At 47.1% G+C, this 22,847-nt stretch overlaps 1 protein-coding gene and 2 non-coding genes across 3 annotated transcripts; all 3 read left to right on the forward strand.

Annotated features, from left to right (window-relative positions):
• Positions 1-1,150: 1,150 nt before the first annotated feature.
• LOC133130638 (importin-7-like) lies at positions 1,151-21,882 on the forward strand. The gene is made up of 25 exons (XM_061245350.1): positions 1,151-1,363; positions 5,121-5,202; positions 8,930-9,083; positions 9,212-9,370; positions 9,727-9,883; positions 10,798-10,887; positions 11,623-11,717; positions 12,276-12,360; positions 12,438-12,572; positions 13,296-13,395; positions 14,012-14,088; positions 15,196-15,312; positions 15,485-15,574; positions 15,885-16,050; positions 16,505-16,665; positions 17,025-17,153; positions 17,823-17,889; positions 17,990-18,115; positions 18,224-18,321; positions 18,419-18,514; positions 19,068-19,288; positions 19,619-19,827; positions 19,978-20,184; positions 20,576-20,692; positions 20,785-21,882. Exons 1-25 carry the CDS (start codon positions 1,280-1,282, stop codon positions 20,880-20,882), a joined length of 3,120 nt encoding a protein of 1,039 aa, XP_061101334.1. The 5' UTR covers positions 1,151-1,279; the 3' UTR covers positions 20,883-21,882.
• On the forward strand, positions 12,981-13,162 carry LOC133131761 (small nucleolar RNA SNORA23). Its single transcript, XR_009709056.1, has one exon. It is a non-coding gene; the product is annotated as a small nucleolar RNA SNORA23 (small nucleolar RNA).
• Positions 14,522-14,703, forward strand: LOC133131760 (small nucleolar RNA SNORA23). Its single transcript, XR_009709055.1, has one exon. It is a non-coding gene; the product is annotated as a small nucleolar RNA SNORA23 (small nucleolar RNA).
• Positions 21,883-22,847: the final 965 nt, after the last annotated feature.

Below are 22,847 nucleotides of genomic sequence, written 5' to 3' on the forward strand. Positions count from 1 at the left end.
CTACAAGTGGACACTTACAAGAAGCATTTGAAACATGACAACGCAGTGTCTTGAAATCAAGCTCAGATTCATTATGCTGACTCACTCCTTTTTTAAAATTTATTTTATATTGCTCCATTTTGCAACACTGTGAATACATTTGGGGTTGAGCTAAAAAGATGAACACGAGACAAGAGTTTTCCTGGTATTGACACCTAAATGTGTTAAACTACATAGAGCATAGCACCTTTGGTATCAAACCACCCAAAATATAGGTGAGCAAAAGACTAGATAAAAATACCAGGAAATAAAAGCAAAAATTCTGAGCTGTCATCTCCTGTACATCTTTTCACCTCAAACTCAATTGTCTTCAGTGTATAGTAAAAACAAAGGAATTTACCTTGCTGTTCCCATACTTTTTGAAGGGACTGTTGCTACAGAATCCCACAGACTGGCACAATAATAATGGCCAGCCATCAGGTAATCAATGCTGGCGTATGATGCCGTATCAAGTTTGCTCCCTCATTAAATGATTAGCACACTAAAAGCACCAGAAGCTCTTTTCTTGACCTTGGTTTTTTATCAAAGAGGATATGAGGCATGTAAATTCTAAGAAGGCTGAATGATGCAAGAATCCTGGCACATTTTGATCATTAATGCCACCCAGATGTTTCAAGTGAAATTATGAATTCCCCCTCTTCACTCATTGCAAATCACAAGTACAATGGCATCTACATTTTTTGGGACAGACCTGAAATGTCTGGTTTTGAACCTATTCTGGTAATATGGTCACAGTTTGATTTCCATTCAGTGCTGAAGGTAAAGATTCCAGTCAATGGGAAGGGTAGAAGAATGGCGTATTATTCGCCTTTGGCAGTAGGGGTATTGGAGTGAGTGCAGCGCTATCATTTAACAGACATGTCATTTGGTCATATAATTGTTATACTTTTTTTTCTTTGACAGTAAATACTTGTATCGATTTTTACTCATAATAATTTAACTATACCAATTAATGTCATAATATTGTTGTCAAATATTTAGACATAAATCATAAATCATAGCTGTAATTGTAGAATTTCTCAAAAAAAATAAAAACCGTGTTTGAAACTACAATGCCGATAGTTCTTTGCGTTAGAAGCGGAAGTTTCTTGAGGAGAAATTGGCGCTGTTCTATCCGGGTACTCAGTTCGCCTCTTCCTTTCGCGCCGGTAGCTGTGGAGCAGCGCGTCCATGTGCGCATCGACTGGGACTTCATAGTTCAGTGAACCTATCGAAACCGAACCATAACACAGTCCAAGACATGGATCCCAACTCCTTGATTGAGGCCCTTCGGGGAACCATGGACCCGAACTTGCGTGAGGCCGCGGAGAGACAGCTGAACGAGGTAGCTAGCTTGCTAAAGTTGACTGGGGCTGGTGTATCAGGCCTTTTTCGGTAGGAATACGAGCATGGAGTTCAGCTTGTGATTGTGGGATACTGAGAGTCCACCGAGACCGATCAAGTGTCATTGTTATTCAGGCAGCTAGCCATTCAAAAATCATTACATCATTACAAAAGTAAAATATGTACTGATTTTTGGCACTGTTAGCTAACACTATTTGACGCTGTTGACAAGAAGTGCTTCAACTTGTGCCGTACACAAGCGTACACTGTCGCGTGGAAAGGTTGCGCTAACTAGCTAGGTTAGCTCGTTAGTAGCTAGCTAGCTGGATAGATTTCTATCGTTTTAGTATGTTCGGTAGTAGCTCGCCAGCTACAAAGAGCTTATCAACAGCATTACATAACGTTAATTAGATGTGCATGTGGTTCTTGTTTTATTGTATTGCTTGCCAATCTAACGCTTATGTGAAAATAAACAAAGTTATATGTGGATCAGACTGCCTCACGTGTCACGTAAGCTAACTAGCGCTAGCTGTTAGCTGGCTAGCACTTTCTTGAAATTATATGCATCGGTGGAGGATTGTCGGATCGTTTATGAAATGCGTTTTCGTCTCGTATATGATCCTCGTATTGTTGTAGCCGCAAGCTAAATTAAGTAGAGTAGCAGATTCTTCCAATTAATCACAATCCAGCTAACGTTATAGCGTAAACTAACCTGTCTATTGGCAGAGATACGGCGGTAGTTGGTAAATTGGAATTAAAACTTGCTAATTGGTACTAGCTAGCAACTTTACCAGCTTGTGTAGTTCCCATGGAAACTCTGAGTGGCCTTTGTAGATAACTGCTTAGCTACCTTAACGTTTGTGGTCCTGTGCAACTAGTTAGCCAGCGATCTAATGTTAGCTATTCTTGATTGTGTCACGCGTTGTCTGGCGAATGTTAGACATTCACAATTAAAGCACAGAAATCTAGTCGCTGCTTATCTGTCTGGTAGTTGGGAGTATAAGGATCCTTTGGGTGTTGTAGCTAGCATGACGACAAGTTGGTTGCCATTGATAGCTCGCTAGCTATATGTGCGAAAACGGAAGGTCAACAAGTTCACTAAGTTAAAACATTTTCCCCTCCTGGCAAATGTTGCTAGTGCGCAGGTTTCTCTTGATTTGACACGTTGCGGCAGCAAACGTGGTCAACGTTTTCGTTCTATGTTATGAGCAGTTTGACGAGCTTCCGATATTTATTTTATATTGTCAAATGTAACGTTAGTGTTTTATGCAGAAGTCAAAGTAACCACACACATCTAGCTACACAATGCGTGGTAGAATTGCCAAGTCGTACAGAGCGACGTGTTGGACCAGAAGAGCGATTGAATCATCAGCGAGTGTTTCACTTAAATGAAGTTGCCTGGCAGCTAGATATACAGCACGAAATCATTAACCAGCGGTGTATAATCTAAAAGGTGACATTTGTCGTAACTTTGTTTTTCTCCAAAGTGACAATTTGATCTCTGACTTTAATATAGCACTCAAAAAAGAATAATCACAGAGCGTTTTTACAAATGACGTTAATGTAACTACGAAGGCTCTTTGCAGTGCAATGATCTAAGTTACCTACCAATGCATGCGCGCTCCAGGCAACAAGTATGTCTAAGGTTGAGTTGGCCTGACTTAACGTCACGTCACCGATGAGTGTAAAAAAAAAAAAAGTATTGTTTAAGTGCATTAAGCAATAATGTCAGGATAATTATCGGCAATAATAGGTTGTATTAAGCAATTAATTAGCAATGACTAATTGCCATTGAGCATTTCTGGTTAGCTTTTAATTGGGCAGGTGTGAGTGTGCTGAAGCACATGAAAAATATCATATTTTAATCATGTAAATTACTTGCAGCAAACGGACTGGAAATATTACAAGAGCTGTTGACAGTGTGTAAGTGAAGTCTGTGTGGGTGGGGTCATCCAAGGTTATGAGGCAGATATTCTAGGGTTGGATGAGTGTTCATTTGGACTGATTTGTGGGTTTAGGCCCTTGTGAGCCTGAGTCACGTGTGTTATCCAGGGACAGGTTGTGTTTGCTGGTAAATGCAGCTGCGATGAGTCCATCCTCGGGCTGATTCAGTGTAATGTAGGACTTTGGGCAGTAAAACGCATGAGCCGTTTGTCAGTGATGTTATTTTGTGGTGAGTGTAGCTATGAAAGACAAAGACGTGCACACTTGATATAATGTTCCAAAATCCAGAGGCCCATGTTTCTTGAGTGTCCCATCACTTAATGTAAATCCAGTGGTTTGAAATGGGGTTGCTGGGTTCAGCCATTTACCCTGGCATATCAGCTGTTGTATGAGCCCTTGATTCCCTGCTGTTAAAACGGACAGTGAATTTTGGCGGGGGTGGGGGGTGTCAGGGTGCTCTGGCTTAGGTGGGCAGGCTCACTGACTGGCAGGGCTCCAGTCTGTATGCAGGACGGGTTCAGATTGTTCTGTGCTGACAGGGCTCCAGTCTGTATGCAGGACGGGTTCAGATTGTTCTGTGCTGACAGGGCTCCAGTCTGTATGCAGGACGGGTTCACATTGTTCTGTGCTGACAGGGCTCCAGTCTGTATGCAGGACGGGTTCAGATTGTTCTGTGCTGACAGGGCTCCAGTCTGTATGCAGGACGGGTTCAGATTGTTCTGTGCTGGCAGGGCTCCAGTCTGTATGCAGGACGGGTTCAGATTGTTCTGTGCTGACAGGGCTCCAGGCTGTGTGCAAGACAGGCTCAGTTTGGTCTGTGCTGGCACGTCTGCCGAGGGCACGACATTCCACCAATCACACTGCGTTCCAGCCCAAACTCCTCCCTCATTCAGTAGGGGCGGCCAATTGTTTCTCATGCTGTCACTTCCACGTAAAATGCAGGAAGGTTGAACTGGAGGCTATGTCCCAGTGAGTTGCTGGGACATACCCTTTGGTTGGTTGCTGGAGGAAGTTGAGAGAAATGAGATATGGAATGTGGTATGGAATCTGTTTGGTGGAGTGTAGGTAGAATGCATATTTTCCCATGCCAGACTTCAGCTTTATCAATGCGGGTTGTTTGATTTATATAAAAGGCACTGCTGCTAAGAGCAATGTGAAAAGTACTTTACATGGAAACATGTGTACTTGGACTTTCATTCTCTCCCTGGGTGTCTTTCTTATGGCAGTAGTTTGAGCTGGTCATTGAAATGAATGACTTGCCACAGATTGTGGTGTGGATTTGTAGGGCTTTGAAATCCATTTCATGTTCATTTCAAGTCCATGTTTTCATAGAAGACCACAGGCATATTGGCTACAGTAGCTCAGTTCATGGTTTGATCAGTATTCTGACATCTTAATTGGAGTCTTTGGCTGCACATGCTAGATGTAAGGCTTCCTCAAGACACTTAATCTTCATATGGCCACCAAAAAATATTCTCATAGGACCAACCTAGATGTCCTAATATAGTGTTTATATTATAAAGGCCCATCAATTACATTTTAGCATGTAAGCAATATGTGAAGAGAGAAGGGGGAAAAAAACTTAAAAAAACAACCCTGTTTTGAGCGGATGCTGGTGATGTACCATAACGGGGGGGGAGGAGAATCTGCAAATAGTCTAAACTGCATTGTGTTGTTGATTGCTCCATGTACGTGAGACTTCATGAGGTTCCCTTTGCTTCTACATAACAGCAGCAGGGTGCAGAATCGGAATCCTGGGCTCCATATGTGCTGTAGGGATTGCTAACCCATTTTTACTCTGCCTTTGTTGACAGGGACACACCCAAGTGAACTTTGTTTCGACGCTGCTGCAGGTCACCATGTCCGAACAGCTGGATCTGCCCGTCAGACAAGCAGGTGAGGGCCCGCCTCCCAGCCGCAGCAGGGACTGAGAGGGGGAGGGGGACCGGGTGCTCGTCATCTCTCAGCCTCCCGAAGCCACTGTGTCATGTCACAGCTATTCTGCTGCTCTGGAGCTGAGCTCATCTGCTGGTTTCCTGTGTGTGGCTCAGCCTCCAGGCTAAACTTCCAGCAGTTTTTTCAGGAACTCCCATTTTGTCCACCATACCTCTGTGGTGTGGAATATTCCAGTTTCCCCTTTTCCCCTGTGTGTGCTTGGGTACCCTGGCATTCTTTGTCCCCCTAGTTTTCCATGGCCATTTTTTTTTGGGAGGGCTAGTGTCTCAGTCAGCACAGTTCTCTGGTACACTGTGTTAGTCCTCTGCTAGCCGGGAGTGTTGCCTCTGGGCTGGGAGGAGTGAACCAGAGCCTTGCAGAGCTGACTGATGCGGTGACACATTGCATTATTGGGGAAAGATGTATGCTGTGTTTTAGAAGTCAAATGTGTGTGATATTCCAGTATTGATGTGTGTGTGTTGCTTGATTTGTGCCTGTTTGTTGTTTTTTTAGTGTGCTAGCACTGCTGTGTTTCTGTGTGTCTTCATATGTGCATGTTGCATTACATTATTGGCATTTGGCAGACGCTCTTATCCAGAGCGACGTTGCGTTGATTAGACTGAGACAAGCAGGAGACAATCCTCCCCTGGAGTAATGCAGGTTTCAGGGCCAACAGCTGTGCGGATCTTATTGTGGATACACCGGGATTAGAACCACCAACCTTGCGTGTCCCGGTCATTTACCTTAACCACTACGCTACAGGCCGCCCTTCTATGTATGTATGTATGTCTGTTTTATTCTTTGTATTTGGGTGATCTGGTGCATCAGTGTGAATGGGGCTGTAGATGGAACAGTTGCTGGACTGAGCAGTCTGTTGTTCACCATCTTCAGAAGACCTGCTATATTCTTGCAGTTGTAGTTGCCTGTCATGGAGCACTTGGGCATCTAGATTTTAAATGAAATGTATCTTGGTTTCATTCACAGCGACCGTTGAATCATGTCTAAGATAGTGGAGTGTATCGAATATGCGTGACATGCAAGTACTGTGCCTACGAGATGTCCCACAGTGGGCCAAGAAGAGTGGGTTTAGCCATGAGACGTGTTGGCAGGAATATGCACTAGTCCTAAAATTAGACCTGGTCTGGACGGCCTTTTAGCGCTCAAGCCCCCAGCTGAATAACGGTAGAGTTCGTGATGGTCTTTGGTTATGAAATGTTTCATGAAAGGCCTTAGTAATGGTCTGCATTGCACTATTCCCTTGATTCTATGGCTGAGCATGCGAGCAGTGTAGAAGACCGAGCTAAAGCATTCTGCCATACCCACTTAGCGTCCCGTTCTTTCAGCCTCTCCGTTGCATCTCTGCTTGTGTCATCCCTGCGCTGTTCCTGCAATGTTGACAGAATCCTGTGTTAGTGTGAGAGAGCTGAACTCAGAACATAAATGCGCTGTTGAGTAACTCCGTCGGATGCTTCTCACCGCAAATCAAATGCGTGTCAGACTCGCACGGAACTTTTCCACAAGCAGACCCCCCCCCCCCATCCCATGACTGCCTACCGTCAGTCCGCCTGCAAAGTGTGCATCTGATTCCAATTGGGCCAGATTGAGTTTGGAGCACGCTGCAGTGTCGGTTGGAGAGGAGGCTGCTCTGACCCCTCGAGCACCCCCCCCCCACCGACTCTCTGTGAATGAGCGTCGTCATGGTAAGTTGAACCGTTAGCGTCGTGGGGGAACCCGATACCCAACGACAGGGGACAGGCGGGGTTACTGGAGGTCTTCCCAGAAAGGCTTCGGCGGCCCATTGCCTCATATGTTCGCTGCGGGGAAGGTGCTTTCTGCCTTAGTTTCCATTGCTTAACCTTATTTTGACACCGCCTGAGCAATGGGCTCTCCATATAAACTGGGCTGCACCTCCAGTGGCTCAGAGCACCACAGAAGAAGAATGCGTGGCATGTTACTTGTCAGCAATACCCTTCATTTATGGAAAATTTAGGCCTAATGCTGAATCGGCAAAGAAATTGCCACTACAGCAGCCGCTGAGTCAATTTTGCCTAATATATAATAATGCTTGGGGCAAGCTACACTGGAACGGCTGCATCTGTGATATGTGAATTTACTGCATTGTAAATGGATGTGCAGGACTACACTGAACTGAGGGTTCGGGGAATGGTGCATAAAGCCGTTTGCTGGTGGGCACCCCCGGCCCAGCCAGCCTCATTCCCCCGGCCCAGCCAGCCTCATTCCCCCACTTTTGGCTCACTTCCTCTTTCCTGGAATAGCAGCACAGCGTGTGCGGGCCGACGGAGCCGCTGCTGAAACAGACCTGGAGAAGTCGTTTGTTGAATTGATTTGTCCAGCACCCTGTGATTTAAAGACTGTGAGAGTAACTAAAGGGCGAAGGATCCGTGAAGCCAGAATGTGAGGCAGGCTCTTACTTGACTGTGACTGGAGTGGAATTCACTGCCCGCCTGGCTGAATGGTCTTAACATTCACTCTCAAAATGTTACCATTTAGACAATAAGCAGCATTACGTACCCCGCGCAAGATTAAGGGCAAGATCCTCTTCATCAAGAAGTCGAGGTTCGGCCCTCATATCTGGAGCGCGCTCCTGTAGTCCAGGGGACACGTTTGCGGCGTTATGCCAGACAGACACGCAGACCAGGGCAGGGAGGCAGCTGGCCTCTAAGTGCATTCCATTGCCTCGCTGTGCTTCCTCCACTTCATTATGAAGGCATATTTCAGTACCTGCTTTCACATGCCAGAGTGTGATCTGTGAGAAATGCGTGACACACCCCTCCGTTGCATTGGCAATGGCTGTCGCACTTTTTTAAACTGTGAGGATCGTTGCCTTATTGTGGTAGAGATGGAGAAAGGCGAGCTGTGATGATTTAAAGTGAAACTGCAGCTGCCTCTTGGTTAGACCCCCCCCCCCCCGAGGAGTACCGTCATCAGGCACGTGAGTCTCTTAGGCACTTGGCGTCATTGCTGTGCTTGTGAAATGGTGGCAAGTTCTGTTATTATTTACTTAGGCATGCATGCCCCATTGTGCTCCTCGCACAGCCTGAAGTGGAACATACTGTGAAAAAGTGTTCATTGTAAACGCTTACAATGCCTAAGCACAAATTTGAGTTGAGGGCCCAGGGCCATCTATCATAAAGCTGCTGAACTAGTGTCCTGTTGATGTACAAAAGGTTGGTGTGTGCTCAAGGTCAGAATGTGAACATTGTGTTATGACTGGAGACGTGCTGGTGGCCGACTGTTACAGGGGTGAAGTGCATTGTGGGATAGAGGCCCTCCTGTCACACCGGAGCAGGATCATTTGTCTCCGTCAGCGCTCCCGTTTGTTTGGGAGAATGAGTCACTGGCAGCTCCTGCTGTGGCCTGCGGAGCATAACTCACAACCTCCCTCCACATTCAGACCCCCAGGGCTACAGCACGCTGTGCTTTTGCGCCATGTTAAAATAATATACAGGCCTCCCCCCCCCAGCATGATGAGGGCGAAATCGGAGCTGAGGCAGCGGGGGGAGGTGGGGATGAATATTTAACAGAAGATGAGTAACACTAATGAACCCCGACAGTGGTGGCATTGCTGAGCCATGCACACTATTTACGGGCTTTAAAGGCAGGCCTCCCGCTGACCGTGACCTCCTGCCGAGCCCTGCCTTCCACTAACGCTCCCCTCCCCCTCCAGGTGTGATCTACCTGAAGAACATGGTGACGCAGTATTGGAACGAGGCCGAGGTCGCCAGCGGAGAGCAGCCCTCCTGCCACATCCCGGACGAGGACCGGCAGTTCATCAGGGACAACATCGTGGAGGCCATCATCCACTCGCCCGAGCGCATCCGGTGAGACGCCGAGCCAACCGCTGCCCGGCACCGCTGTGCCCGTCAGCCGTACCGTTACCGTACCGTACACGGTCAGACGGTGTGAAGTGAAGTCTCTCTAACCCGCTCTTTTCCGCCGTCGCGCGCAGAGTGCAGCTGACCACGTGCATCCACCACATGATCAAGCACGACTACCCCGGCAAGTGGACGGCCATCGTGGACAAGATCGGCTTCTACCTGCAGTCTGACAACAGCGCCGGCTGGCTGGGCATCCTGCTCTGCCTCTACCAGCTGGTCAAGAACTACGAGTAAGAGCCTTTCACCAACCCCAAGCAACTTCACTGCCTCTTCTTGGTCCTCAAGGGCCAAAAACCGCTGGTTTTCCACCCTCCCTTTCCTTGAGTCAGGTGTGAAGATGGTCTAACCTAGTCTAATTATTTAGTTAATTACCTGGGAGAGAATAAATCACGGCTGGCTTTGGAGGACAAGGTTTGGCCATCTCTAGCCTATTGTGTAGTGTTATTCTCAGCAAATTCTTTCATGGGAATCTTGACATCTTGGTTTGACTACTTTAATTCTACTGAATGAGGTCATGGCCTTCCGGCTGAGATGTTATTGGCTGAGGCTGGCCATGCAAATTCAAATGCCGCATTTTAATTGGCAGGTACAAGAAGCCCGATGAACGCACCCCCTTGGTGGCTGCCATGCAGATCTTCATGCCCATGCTCAAAGACCGCTTCATCCAGCTGCTCCCTGACCCCTCCAGTGACTCGGTTTTGGTCCAGAAGCAGATTTTCAAGATCCTCTATGCCCTCTTCCAGGTGCCTACGCCTGCACATATGCCTGACGTGACACCACACAACATCTTTCTAGATCAACTGCTTCACTCAGGGTTAGACGGGGTTATCTTGGGTTAAGCAGGCCTCCTGGAAGTTAGTTTCAAGATTTTTGGTAGTTCTTCAATTCCGGAAACTGTCAAGTTCTTGAACTACGTAACTTCATTCACTTTAAATTCATTTTTTTTTCTTCTTTTTTTGTGAAAAGAAAATGTTACATTTCTTAAATTTCAAATATGTAGGTATGCTAATTATTCCCTGAAACGAAGCTGGATTACATTCGACAGACTAATCCGAGGATTTGGGTTTTAATAGTAGATTCTGTATAATTTTCAGGAAAAAGAAAGTCTATTATCTATAGTTCTATTGAAGGTCACCAGCCTGATTGAGCCTTCTGTACAGTTTTGTGTCCTTAAACCTGTGGGAACAGGATGTTAAGTGCCTCAATTGGTGGCCTAGGCACTAGGGAGTCTATGCAGTATATGCAGTCTTTGGCTGTGGAGGTACAATTAATATTAATTTGGTTACTACACTCATTCTGTGTAACCTGTACTTCGTACTTGCATTTACTACGTTGACAGTTTGTGTGTAATACAGGTTAAGCAGCTTGTTCAGAGAACTAGTCTGCTTTGAACCTGCAGCCCCTCTTAACCCATGCTGCACTGCACAGTGCTTTAGCATTTTGTGTGCTGAAGCGAGTCCGGCACATAGCAGCACAGTGCCCCCCCACTGAGAGCGAGCCAGAGAATGGGTAACGATGACCATCTGGCCGGTTATAAAGGCTCAGCCGTTAGATGGCATTGCCCCTGTCTGCCAGCTCCTGTTCCTCACACCGCTCTGAGGAGATGTCTGTAATGCCTGCTCGGATTAATGACCTCATTCTTTACCCCCCCCACCAGTACAATCTGCCCCTGGAGCTGATTAATCGGCAGAACCTGACAGAGTGGATGGAGATCCTGAAGACGGTGGTGGACAGAGACGTGCCGCAGGTAGTTGGGCTTGGGGACCGGTTCACTGGCTGGCCGTGAAGGCAGTCTTCACATGGGCTGCCACTACTGAAGGGTGTTGGCTGATCTCTCGCAGTCAAATTCCTGCTGGTGTAACTGGTTTGACTACTGTTGGCAGCACGTATCTCTGCTTCCAGCAGACCATATAAGCATTTTTTTGAAAAATGCTTTCAGTCTGGCTGGAGCAGAATAAAAAAATTCTTTCTTCTACTTTATTGATCCCCAGTAGGTAAATTGGTGCAGAAAAAGAAACTCAAAGATGCTGCTTGGAGAAATATACTGATGTTTATGGCGATAGCTCAGGTGTTCCGGGATGGAACGGTAACATTCCAATGCGTAGCCGTTTGAGCCAGTCCAGGTTTCATTAGAAGCTGGTTAGTGGGCTGAGTGGAAACTGCCTTCTGATGGGGTGCTATGCCTGTAACAACCCTGTATAATCATGCTGTGGAATTCATCTTAATAAAACCTTAGCATCCTGTTAGTCCTGGTACCATTTTAAATTGGACAATGTATTTTTCATTTAATATATAAATGGCAAAAAAAATTTTTGCGGAAACAAATATTACCGAGTATGACATCCTCACAGAATACAGCAGCTGCATAGTGTATAGGCGTGGGTGGAAGCTGTGAGCTGAGAGAGCTGGAACAGTGTATTCGGGCGGCGGGAGATGAAGCGGCTCCGTGTCACACCCCCCCCTCTCCCCCCCCACCCCGCAGGAGACGCTGCAGGTGGACGAGGCTGATCGGCCAGAGCTCCCCTGGTGGAAGTGCAAGAAGTGGGCTCTGCACATCCTGGCCCGGCTCTTTGAGAGGCAAGCACCCCCCCCTCAACATACACACACCTACACATTCTGCTGAGCAGCTCTTGGGATAGCTAACGTGGCTGCCATTATCAGCTGGATGCAAAAATTGCGATTAGACTCAATGGACTACTAGTTAATGGGTTTCTTAATCGGTGGTGCAGTGGCGGCTAAACTAGGCTGGTGCACAAAATGGTAATATGCAAGCTCGTTCCCTGCTAGCCACAAATTTGGTTTATTAGATGGGTAGTGAGCTTAACCCTTGACTAAGTCTTGGGACATTAATTGTGGGAAGTGGCTTAATCTGTGTGAATGCTTTCAGTCTAAATTGGCTTGCTTATCACATATCTCTGTGTATTGTGTCATTTGGCACCATGTCTGTAGTTTGGTCCTGGATTCCTGCCCTGGTAGAATAGAATTTGGCAGAAATTGGTGGCTTGGCCTGGAAAGTTGCTCACCTGTGTGATTGTAAGCTTGTGACGCTGTGGAACTCTTCTCGGTAGCATCTTGTAGTACGGAATGCGTGTCTTGGCATGCACTGTAACCGTCTCCCTACTGTGCTTCCCACAGGTACGGCAGTCCAGGGAACACCACCAAAGAGTACACCGAGTTCGCTGAGCTCTTCCTCAAGGGCTACGCTGTGTCAGCGCAGCAGGTGGGTGTAGTTGCTGGGTTTCAGGGGTTTTGGGATGCCGAATGGAAGCTCACAGCCTCTGGTCTCCCTCCCTGCAGGTCCTGCTGAAGGTCCTTTATCAGTATAAGGAGAAACAGTATGTAGCACCCAGAGTCCTGCAGCAGACAGTCAACTACATCAACCAGGGCATCGCCCACGCCATTACCTGGAAGAACCTCAAGCCGCATATCCAGGTGAGGATGGTTTATCCCTGGTTCTCTTTGAAAAGGGGTCCCTTAAGTGTTCTTGGTGACCTGGCATACTCATTCCCTGCATCTCTCCCTGCATGTAAAGGGATTAAGGGTAAATAAACGGGTCCATTAACCTGCCTCAGAATCCTGCTGTCCCTGCCACTGCAGTATTACACCCACCCCCTCCTTGGTTTGTTCTAATGACCCCTGCTCTATTCATCTGTAATATGCTAAACTGTACTGTGTGGATGAAATGGTCATGCTTAGCTGTGGGCTGTCAACATGGGGCCATTAAATGCTGACAGCACAATTACCTGCTTGGTTGGTTTTGGTTATTAACGTCCTCGCATTTGGTGGCAGTCGGCCCTCTCGGGCTGTCGACCCACAGTGTGTGTGGTTTCCTGGCTGTGCGGTGACCGGTGTGCGCGGTGTCTGTCCGTGTTCAGTGCCGCGATCCGTCTGTGTCTTACAGTCTGGACCGCGGTGCTCATGCCACACCCACAGCCACAGAGACACTGGAGATCATAGTACTGGTCCTGTGATGTCTTACAGACGTACCTACCACTGACCAGCCTCCAAACTCTCCTACAAGCCTAACGTTGACCTGCCTCCAAACTCACCTACAAGCCTAACACCAGCCTTCTTTTTACCTCTGATGAAATTTGGTAGCTGGTATTGTATATATATGGTGACCGAGCTGTAACAAAACCATGTCTGTGGTTCTAGGGGATTATTCAGGACGTGGTCTTCCCCCTTATGTGCTACACAGACAGTGACGAGGAGCTCTGGCAGGAGGATCCTTACGAGTACATTCGCATGAAGTTTGGTAAGACCTTACGCCACATACCCTGTGCAGGCCAGATGAGTTTGGTTTCCGTCCTCTACTTCCTTATTTTCATGAGTTCACAATGTTGAATGTGTCGCTCTGTTAGCTCTGCAACGCTTATGTATATGAGACTGCAAACCAGAGCACCCTGAAATTGCAGGTGTTGAGAAACGGAGTTGGCCATATAGGAATCGGCCCCCCCTGGCCGTATACGAATCGGCCCCCCTCCGCCTCAGGCTGCCGCGCTATTGGTTCAGCATAAACACTCTGTACTTGTAACTTGAAACGCTAAACTCGCCGTAATGGATGATGACACTCCTAATCCACTGATGTGACATTTCAGAATTGCAAGGACTTGGATCAAAGAGCAGCATTACCTCCCGCAGCCTCTTAATCTCGTAGTCTGGCTCCTGCCTGCTTGCTCCTGGGAGAACGGGAGTGGCAGTTACTTTGTCATCCAGGAGGAATGCTTTGGCTGTGCCCTAGCGACCGGTCTTGGTGGCTCTGAGCTGTTAAGGAGGCTCCACTGGGAGCCGACAGCAGGCGCAACTGCTCAGTGCTTCTCAAGCAGAGGCGCCTCGCGTTTATGGGTTCTGTCTCGGTTTCTCACCCTCAGACGTGTTTGAGGACTTCATCTCTCCCACCACTGCGGCACAGACTCTGCTCTTCACGTCCTGCAACAAGAGGAAAGAAGTGAGTCTGCCAGCCTCGTCCATCACCTCTTCCCCCACAACCTAGTAAATCCCACCTGTCCCATTAGTCACAGCCCCCTCAATCTAAATGGTCTATATCACAGTCTTGCCTCCCACCCAGTCAGTCGTTCAGTACGGCTCTGCATCCTGATCATTAACCCGCCCCCAGTCAGTCATTACTCTACTGTATCCCGATCTGTACTGCACCCCTCCTATTGATTTCCATGCTCTGTGGACCCCCCCTACACACATTGTAATGCAGTGATAACATTAGTATGACAGCTGATATTTTGGGGCATTTAGGTAGACTTCTCATGGCTTTGATAGTGAGTTGAATTACATGGTAGTGTATTTGACTTATCGTTTTCATTTCACACGTGCGATGTTATGCGTTTCGTGTGGTCTTGTATTTCTGTTGTGCTTCCTGGCTGTGGTGAGACCGGTGTGCGCGGTGTCTGTCCGTGTTCAGTGCCGCGGTCCGTCTGTGTCTTACAGTCTGGACCGCGGTGCTCATGCCACACCCACAGCCACAGAGACACTGGAGATCATAGTACTGGTCCTGTGATGTCTTACAGACGTACCTACCACTGACCAGCCTCCAAACTCTCCTACAAGCCTAACGTTGATCAGCCTCCAAACTCTCCTACAAGCCTCACACTGACCAGCCTCCAAACTCTCCTACAAGCCTCACACTGACCAGCCTCCAAACTCTCCTACAAGCCTCACACTGACCAGCCTCCAAACTCTCCTACAAGCCTCACACTGACCAGTCTCCAAACTCTCCTACAAGCCTAACCCTGACCAGCCTCCAAACTCTCCTACAAGCCTAACCCTGACCAGCCTCCAAACTCTCCTACAAGCCTAACCCTTACCAGCCTACAAACCTAACGTTGACCAGCCTCCAAACTCTCCTACAAGCCTCACACTGACCAGCCTCCAAACTCTCCTACAAGCCTCACACTGACCAGCCTCCAAACTCTCCTACAAGCCTAACCCTTACCAGCCTCCAAACTCTCCTACAAGCTGAATACTTACCAGCCTCCTGAGATCTAGGGAGCCCTGGGCATCCTACTAAATCTGAATGCGTATTTGTTAATTTGCATCTCAGGTGCTGCAGAAGACCATGGGCTTCTGCTACCAGATCCTCACCGAACCCACCGCTGACCCACGCAAGAAAGATGGTGCTCTCCATATGATCGGCTCTCTGGCAGAAATCTTACTGAAGGTGAAACTCTGCCTGAGGTCACTCAAAGGAACTTCAGCTAGGTTTTTGTGTCATATTACATTGATATTTCCCTGTCCAAATGTTGGACATCACAAGCGTATGATGCGTCACTTTCTGGTGAGATTTTATTGGGGGCACATTGGGGTAATGCTGATGCTCATTTCCCTCACAGAAAAAGATCTACAAAGACCAGATGGAGTTCATGCTGCAGAACCACGTCTTCCCCCTGTTCAGCAGTGAGCTGGGCTACATGAGAGCCAGGGTGAGGAGCTCATGTTCATATGAAATGTAGCTGAGCACCAAGCCCCGTCATTTTATCGTTTAAGATTGTATTGGCCGGCTCATAGAATGTATAAAATGGTTTAAGCTTTGGCTGCTTTGAAGATTAGCAATGTAAATCTTTTGGGGCATCTGTGAGATGAAGCCCTAATATGGCCTAACATAACATCGCACTGTTACCCCTCTGCTTACACCTCTCTCTCCACCTCCCAGTGTGTCACTGTTAACCCATTGCTGGCACCTCTTATTAACTTGTTTAACTGCAGTGCTAATGCCCCTCCGTGTGTCTCCAGGCTTGCTGGGTCCTACACTATTTCTGCGAGGTCAAGTTCAAGAGTGACCAGAACCTGCAGACGGCCCTGGAGCTGACCAGACTCTGCCTCATCAACGACAACGAGATGCCTGTCAAAGTGGAGGCGGCCATCGCCCTGCAAGTGCTCATCAGCAACCAGGAGAAAGGTACCCATCCTCTGTCCTGTGAGGGCTTCTTCAGGAAATGCTCTTATTAAATGGGCAGATCAGCCAAAATGAAATTATGGTTTGTTTCTACTTACCGGAGTTGCATCTGTCCATCCACATAGTTGGAACTGCAAAAAGTCCCATTCCACCACGTCACCACCACTGAGGTTTCATAGTCAGCCTGTACTGTGGTAGAAGTAGGTTAGTTTGATAGAACCATGCAGTAATTCTCTGGATGTCTGTGTAACCACAGGATTATACTGTGGAATTGGGTAAAGTTTAAATGCGCCTAACAGCCACGTGGCTACTGTCCAGATAACTGAGATGACCAGATGCATATGTGGGTGAGTCATGCGGTGAAGCACTGGTGCTGTATTCTCAGCATAATGGTCTGAAAGTGTCTGTTCTGTGCTCTCTCCCTCTCCCTCTCCCTCTCTCTCTCTCTCTCTCTCAGCTAAGGAGTACATCACGCCATTCATCAGGCCAGTGATGCAGGCGCTTCTCCACATTGTCCGGGAAACAGAAAACGATGACCTCACCAACGTCATCCAGAAAATGATCTGCGAGTACAGCGAGGAGGTCACGCCCATCGCCGTGGAGATGACCCAGCATTTAGTGAGTGTCCAATCAGCACCTGTCCCTGATGCAGCTGCTAACCCAGGTTACAATTTAAGGTTGTAAGACACATGACTGTGCATTGTGATTCCTAGACCTTTCTATGGGTTTTCTATAGGGTGCCTTAGTCCATAGGGGGTTATGGGTCTCTAAAATAATCACCTGGCTGAAGACCCCTACTTCAATGGATACTTCAAAGTTGAAAACTAATTTCCCATTTTGCTTTACGACGAGTCCTTTGACAACCCCAGGGACCCCTGGCCCCAGCCTGCCTCCCAGGCTCGGAGACTGAGATTTTATTGCAAGTCTTGGTTTTGTCCACTGAGGATGGTCTCTCCCTCTTCTGCTGCGTCACCCAGGCGATGACCTTTAATCAGGTGATCCAGACGGGTCCTGAGGAGGAGGGCGGCGATGACAAAGCGGTGACCGCCATGGGAATCCTGAACACCATCGACACGCTCCTGAGTGTAGTGGAGGATCATAAGGAGGTCAGTATGACGCCCAGTCTTCTCTCTGATAATTTTCTCCTCCACCCTGTTTCTCAATCTCCACAGCACTTCCTGCCTCATAGTGACGCCCCTCTGCACTCAATCGCCTGCCCTCAGTAGTGAGCCAATTTCCTGTGTAGAGACGCCCGCTGGCTTTGCTATGGCACCAAAAGCAGTGGGCAATCAGTGGAACAGAAATGTAAATGACATAATGTAAAGGACATAATGAAGCATGGACTTTTACAGCACAGTATGCTGTCAAGTTTGCTGGTGGAGCTCCATTCCACTGAGCTCCAGTTCTCCTGGTGGTCAGAGCTTTCTGTGTTGCTCTTTGCAACCTTCCCCCTTTTTGCCATTTGTTACCTTTTCTTTTTTTTTTTTTTTTTTTTCCTCCTTCCCCTATTTAGAATCTTCTACCCCCACACCAGGAACACTACAGCTTAGGCCCCCTCTAATGTACTCGCTGAGTCAGAGACCCTATACTCACAGCTGTTTTTTTTTCTGTTTTTTTTCTCTCTCACAGAGTTATTTTATTTGCATTTAACTGACATACAAAATTATATTTGCACCCTAGCTGTATTGGGCCTTTTCTCTTGGTGTGACTGTGTCTTTGTGTGGCTGGTTCCTGTAAGCTGCCCTCAGAATGACCCTGGCACTCTGCTGTTTCAGATCACCCAGCAGTTGGAGGGCATCTGTTTGCAGGTGATAGGGACTGTGCTGCAGCAGCATGTCTTGGGTGAGTTCTGGCCACATTCCCAGCCTCTCTGCGGGTCCTCCGCAGATTTGTCGCTGTTGGAATTGCGCTCGGTCTTACCCTGGTGCGTGTGCTTTTCCAGAGTTCTATGAGGAGATCCTCTCGCTGGCCCACAGCCTGACGTGTCAGCAGGTGTCCCCACAGATGTGGCAGCTCCTCCCATTGGTGTTTGAGGTGTTCCAGCAGGATGGCTTTGACTACTTCACAGGTACTGTGTCCGTCCTGCCCTTTCCTACTCTGAGAATTTCCAGCACAACTTTGGGTACAAGGTGTAAGGCGGTGTGTCCTTTGTTGGTGATTCTCTTTTGTTTCACAGACATGATGCCTCTCCTGCACAACTACGTAACCGTGGACACCGACACGCTCCTATCTGACACCAAATATTTGGAGATGATCTACAGTATGTGCAAGAAGGTAACGGCTTGTGTGTTTGCCGGTTTGCCGGTTTGTATGGTGTCACTTTTCATGGAAAGCCTTTGAATGGTTATATAACCTTATTCCTTTATTGCAGGTTCTGACGGGCGACCCAGGGGAGGACCCAGAGTGCCATGCAGCTAAGCTTTTGGAAGTAATCATACTACAATGCAAAGGGCGTGGCATTGACCAGGTACTTTTTCACCTTTTATTTAATCAGGGATATCAGTTCAGAACCAGCATTTATTTAGTAACTCTTCGTAGACAATAGTGCGTAGGTAACGAAAGGGGATTGCATGGCCGGTAGACTGTTGGTGGGATCTGGAGGTGGCCAGGTTGTGGGGCACCAAGGCACCCAAATAAATAGGCCCACACGCCTTCATAACCATAAGTTATGCACACACCTTCATGGAAAGGTTGTGTCACTTCGTGAACTGTTCTTGTGAGCTTTCAACCCCTGTATTTTATGTACTGACAGTATGTGGGAGCTACACAATGGTTCCTGGGTTTCAAGAGTTTTATACTGGCCTGATTTGGGAACTGAATATCTTTATGGAAACCATCTTTGGACACATCCTAATAAGAGCCTCTAAGCACTGTGTGACCTGGGCGAGTGGTTATGGATTTGAGAGCACTGGGCCTCGTGTGTCTGCACGGGGGGAGCAGGTCTGTGTCTCAGCGTGTTCAGTAATGTCACTTGGTTTTTAGAGAGTATGGGTCTGAGTGCGCTGCACCGCCCCCTGCAGGTGGTGCCCCTGTTTGTGGCGTCGGCACTGGAGAGGCTGACGCGGGAGGTGAAGACCAGCGAGCTGAGGACGATGTGCCTGCAGGTGGCCATAGCCGCCCTCTACTACAGCCCGCAGCTGCTGCTCAACACACTGGAGAACCTGCGCTTCCCCAACAACACCGAGCCCATCACCAACCACTTCATCTCGCAGTGGCTCAAGGACATTGACTGTTTCCTGGGGTAGGCCCCGTCTGCTCATGCCGAACAGAACCGGAAATAATGAAAGCAGCATTTTACATTTAGTGTAGACTGGGTTAATTTCCCTCCCCCCCTTTCTTTTTTTAAACAGTAATTTCTCTAGTGGTCTGTGACAGATTTTGAATATTTAAGGAGTGCCTCCTGAGTCACCCGCCGTGAGGTCTACTCCGAATGAGCGCATAGTTCTGACACACCATGTGACACACAGCTGCTCTCTGCAGTGCACACGTCACTGCTCAGCTGCAGGGGGTTTTGATGCGCTGCTGGGCTTGAGCCTCGGGGCTGACACTGAGCTTTGTTTGTGGCTTACAGGCTCCACGACCGGAAGATGTGTGTGCTGGGCCTCTGCGCGCTCATTGACCTGGAGCAGCGGCCACCGGCCATTAACCAGGTGGCCAGCCAGCTGGTGCCCGCTGCCATCCTGCTGTTCAACGGCCTGAAGAGGGCGTACGCCTGCCGGGCAGAGCACGAGAACGACGAAGACGATGACGATGAGGATGGTGAGGACGAAGAGGACCACGGTAAGACAGGATAACGGGTGTAATGAACTGTAGTGCCGTTCATTGGGAGAGGGGAGTGGTTGGGATGCTACCTGCTGATTTGGAGAGGGGAGCCAGCAGAGCTGGCAATCTAAGAATAGGCTGTTGACATCTGGTTGTGGTGGTCTGCAGCGGAGCTGGGAAGTGATGAGGATGACATTGACGAGGAGGGCCAGGAGTACCTGGAGATGCTGGCCAAGCAGGCAGGCGAGGATGGTGACGATGAGGACTGGGAAGAGGACGACGCAGAGGAGACGGCCCTGGAGGGCTACACCACTGCTGTGGATGACGAGGACAACCTGGTGGATGAGTACCAGATCTTCAAGGTCATCATGCAAAGTAAGGATATTGGGCTGTCCTCTGCACTGTCTTGCCTGTTAGATCAGTGGTTCTCAAATTAATTGTATTAAAAAATTGTATAAAATGGAATTGGTAGGTTTGTTGACGGGTTTAGGTTTGAGTTTGAGTCTGCTTTTCCTCATTACCAATTAAATATAAGTCTGATGAAATCCCTGACCATCATTTCTGATTTCTGTGGTTTGCATGTTTTTTCTTATTCTTCATTATTTGTTGTGAAACTAGTGTTTATATATGGTTTATTTTTGTGTACTGTAAACCGCTGCCTGGCCTCTTGCTTTGACTGAGTAAAATGTTCTGCTTTAATAAAGGCTAGATTAGTGAGAACTATATATTTGACAAGCTAATCTTCCTTTATCTGGTCTTATTCCAGATATACAGACGCGAGACCCAGCATGGTACCAAGTGCTCACCCAGACTCTAGACGAAGAACAAGGAAAGCAACTTCAAGACATTGGCACACTCGCAGACCAGAGGCGAGCTGCCCATGGTATGTTCAACTGTTGGAAAAGTGCATTTGAATTGAACCAGAGGGCTTAACAGTCATAGATATGATAATTGAACTCATTTTTCATGTTCCAGAGTCGAAAATGATTGAGAAGCACGGCGGATACAAGTTCACAGCTCCAGTGGTGCCAACCAACTTCAATTTTGGAGGCAACGCTCCAGGAATGAATTGAGTTGTCCTCTCCCTTTCTAACTCTGACTGATTGTAGTGAAGTGAAAAAAAGCTTGTGTTGTTCCCTCAAGTAGTGGTTCCAGAGCTGGTTCTTCTCACTCACTCTTCAACCTGGACTGTATGAATTTGGACATGGCACCAGAAGATGTGGGAAGGCAACCAAATGCAACCAATGGCTGGGAAAACTTTGAGAATTTGTGAACATGAAGCAAGGAGGAGGAAAATGCAGCTCCCAACAACGTCCTATGGAATCCAAATTTTGAAGGGGTTACCATAATGGCAGCTCTTTTTCTCTGTCCTCATGAACCAACCGGGGGCAAAATCCAATAAATACAAAATTGACAATAGGGTATAAAGGCTTAATTTCAGAGAATAGTCTAGCACACCACTCTTTAAATTTATACCGATGGCAGTAGTGTTTGTCTACATTTTTTTGCATTAACAAATTGCCATGTTTATGTATATAAGCCAAGGTTCTGTTGTAGCCTTGCGGAATGACCTTAGGCATTTGGAAGGTGTAAGCAAGTGTATTCATATGTAGCATATTGGATACATGTCATAGCTCTACACCATGCCTGATATCTGTAAATTAATGACTAGCACTTTCTTAGTGTTCAGGTCTCCTAGCCTTCTGTATCAGACTGCAAATTTTTAAAAAAATCAATCGATTATTTAAAAAAATGACAGGCGCTAACTTTATTACACTGCAGGTGACTTCTAGTTGTGGCTGGTTGTCACCTGTAAGGATGTTATGTTGTATAATCGGTGTCATCACTGCTACCAAAATGGCTACACTCTGGGATCCTGGGACAAAAGAGGAAAGCTCTTGGTCTTCGATTTGGACATAAGTTGTGTTGTAAGCACTGAAAGACGGTTGAATACTTCATTGAAGCATGTACAATTGGACTTGATCATGAAGTTCTCAAACATTTGGTTGATGTATGAATGAGCCATCTATATATACAACAATATATTAAAAACAAAAGTTGGGATACTTGTGATGGAGTCTTCTACACGGATGATTAATATTTTCAGGTAATGATTGGTGCACCTGTATTTTCCTCTGGAAAAATGGCATCTAATGGAGGAAATCAGGAAGGGGGGCGATTGCTTTTCAGGGCAGATGTAAATATGATGGGTACCTGATAATATCACTTTGACAATTTTAAATTATAATCTTGGTATTTAGTCTCGAATATTTCACAAGGAATTGTCAGGTTTTTGGAGCACTTGCTCTCCCTTTAAATCAGCCCATGAGAACTCTATTACTGAACTAATCTTTTCTGTTCTAAACCAAAGCCATTGGATGATGCACAAAATTAGGATTGTTAATCCTGTTTGTATGAACTATGGCCCAGACTTTGAAGTCTCTCAAATGATTATGGGATTTAAGGAAGAGGGGACCATAATTCTTAAATGAACACAGAGATTTTCAGTAAAGTAAGATGCCAGGGGCCTCTACTACATTGCTAGTCAACAAGTTATCATTCACATACACAAAAATAGAAAATAGTTATGTGAGGGACTCTCAATAGATGACGATTGAGGCAAAACATTTTCTGGAACTTTTTTAATTCAAGAAGTGTTTATTGTATTCCTGGTCAGACTAACTGGACGCCATGATCACAATGCTGTGAAAATCCACCCTCACGAAAGTCTATTCGTTAGCCTTTAATATTACTGTGGCTTTCCTGTCTGTGGGCTACTATTAATTCTGATGTCTGATTTATCCTATTATGCAATAGCCTACTTGATCAAACCGGCATTTAAATGGACAGTTTTCCAGTAGATGCTGTAAAGGGGGTTCAGAAAAGTTGAGAAATGTTGTTTGATCTGAACTTGGAGTGCTAGTATTTGTATTTCCCGTGACTACCTCGCAAACCTAGAAACGCGAAGCTAACCATGTCAAGACTTGTGACTTTTTTACGCTTTTTCCCAATACCAATGTACGGCTAATTGTTGTGTG

This window comes from Conger conger, chromosome 6, assembly GCF_963514075.1.
Source record: "Conger conger chromosome 6, fConCon1.1, whole genome shotgun sequence".
In the NCBI taxonomy this organism is placed as follows: domain Eukaryota; kingdom Metazoa; phylum Chordata; class Actinopteri; order Anguilliformes; family Congridae; genus Conger; species Conger conger.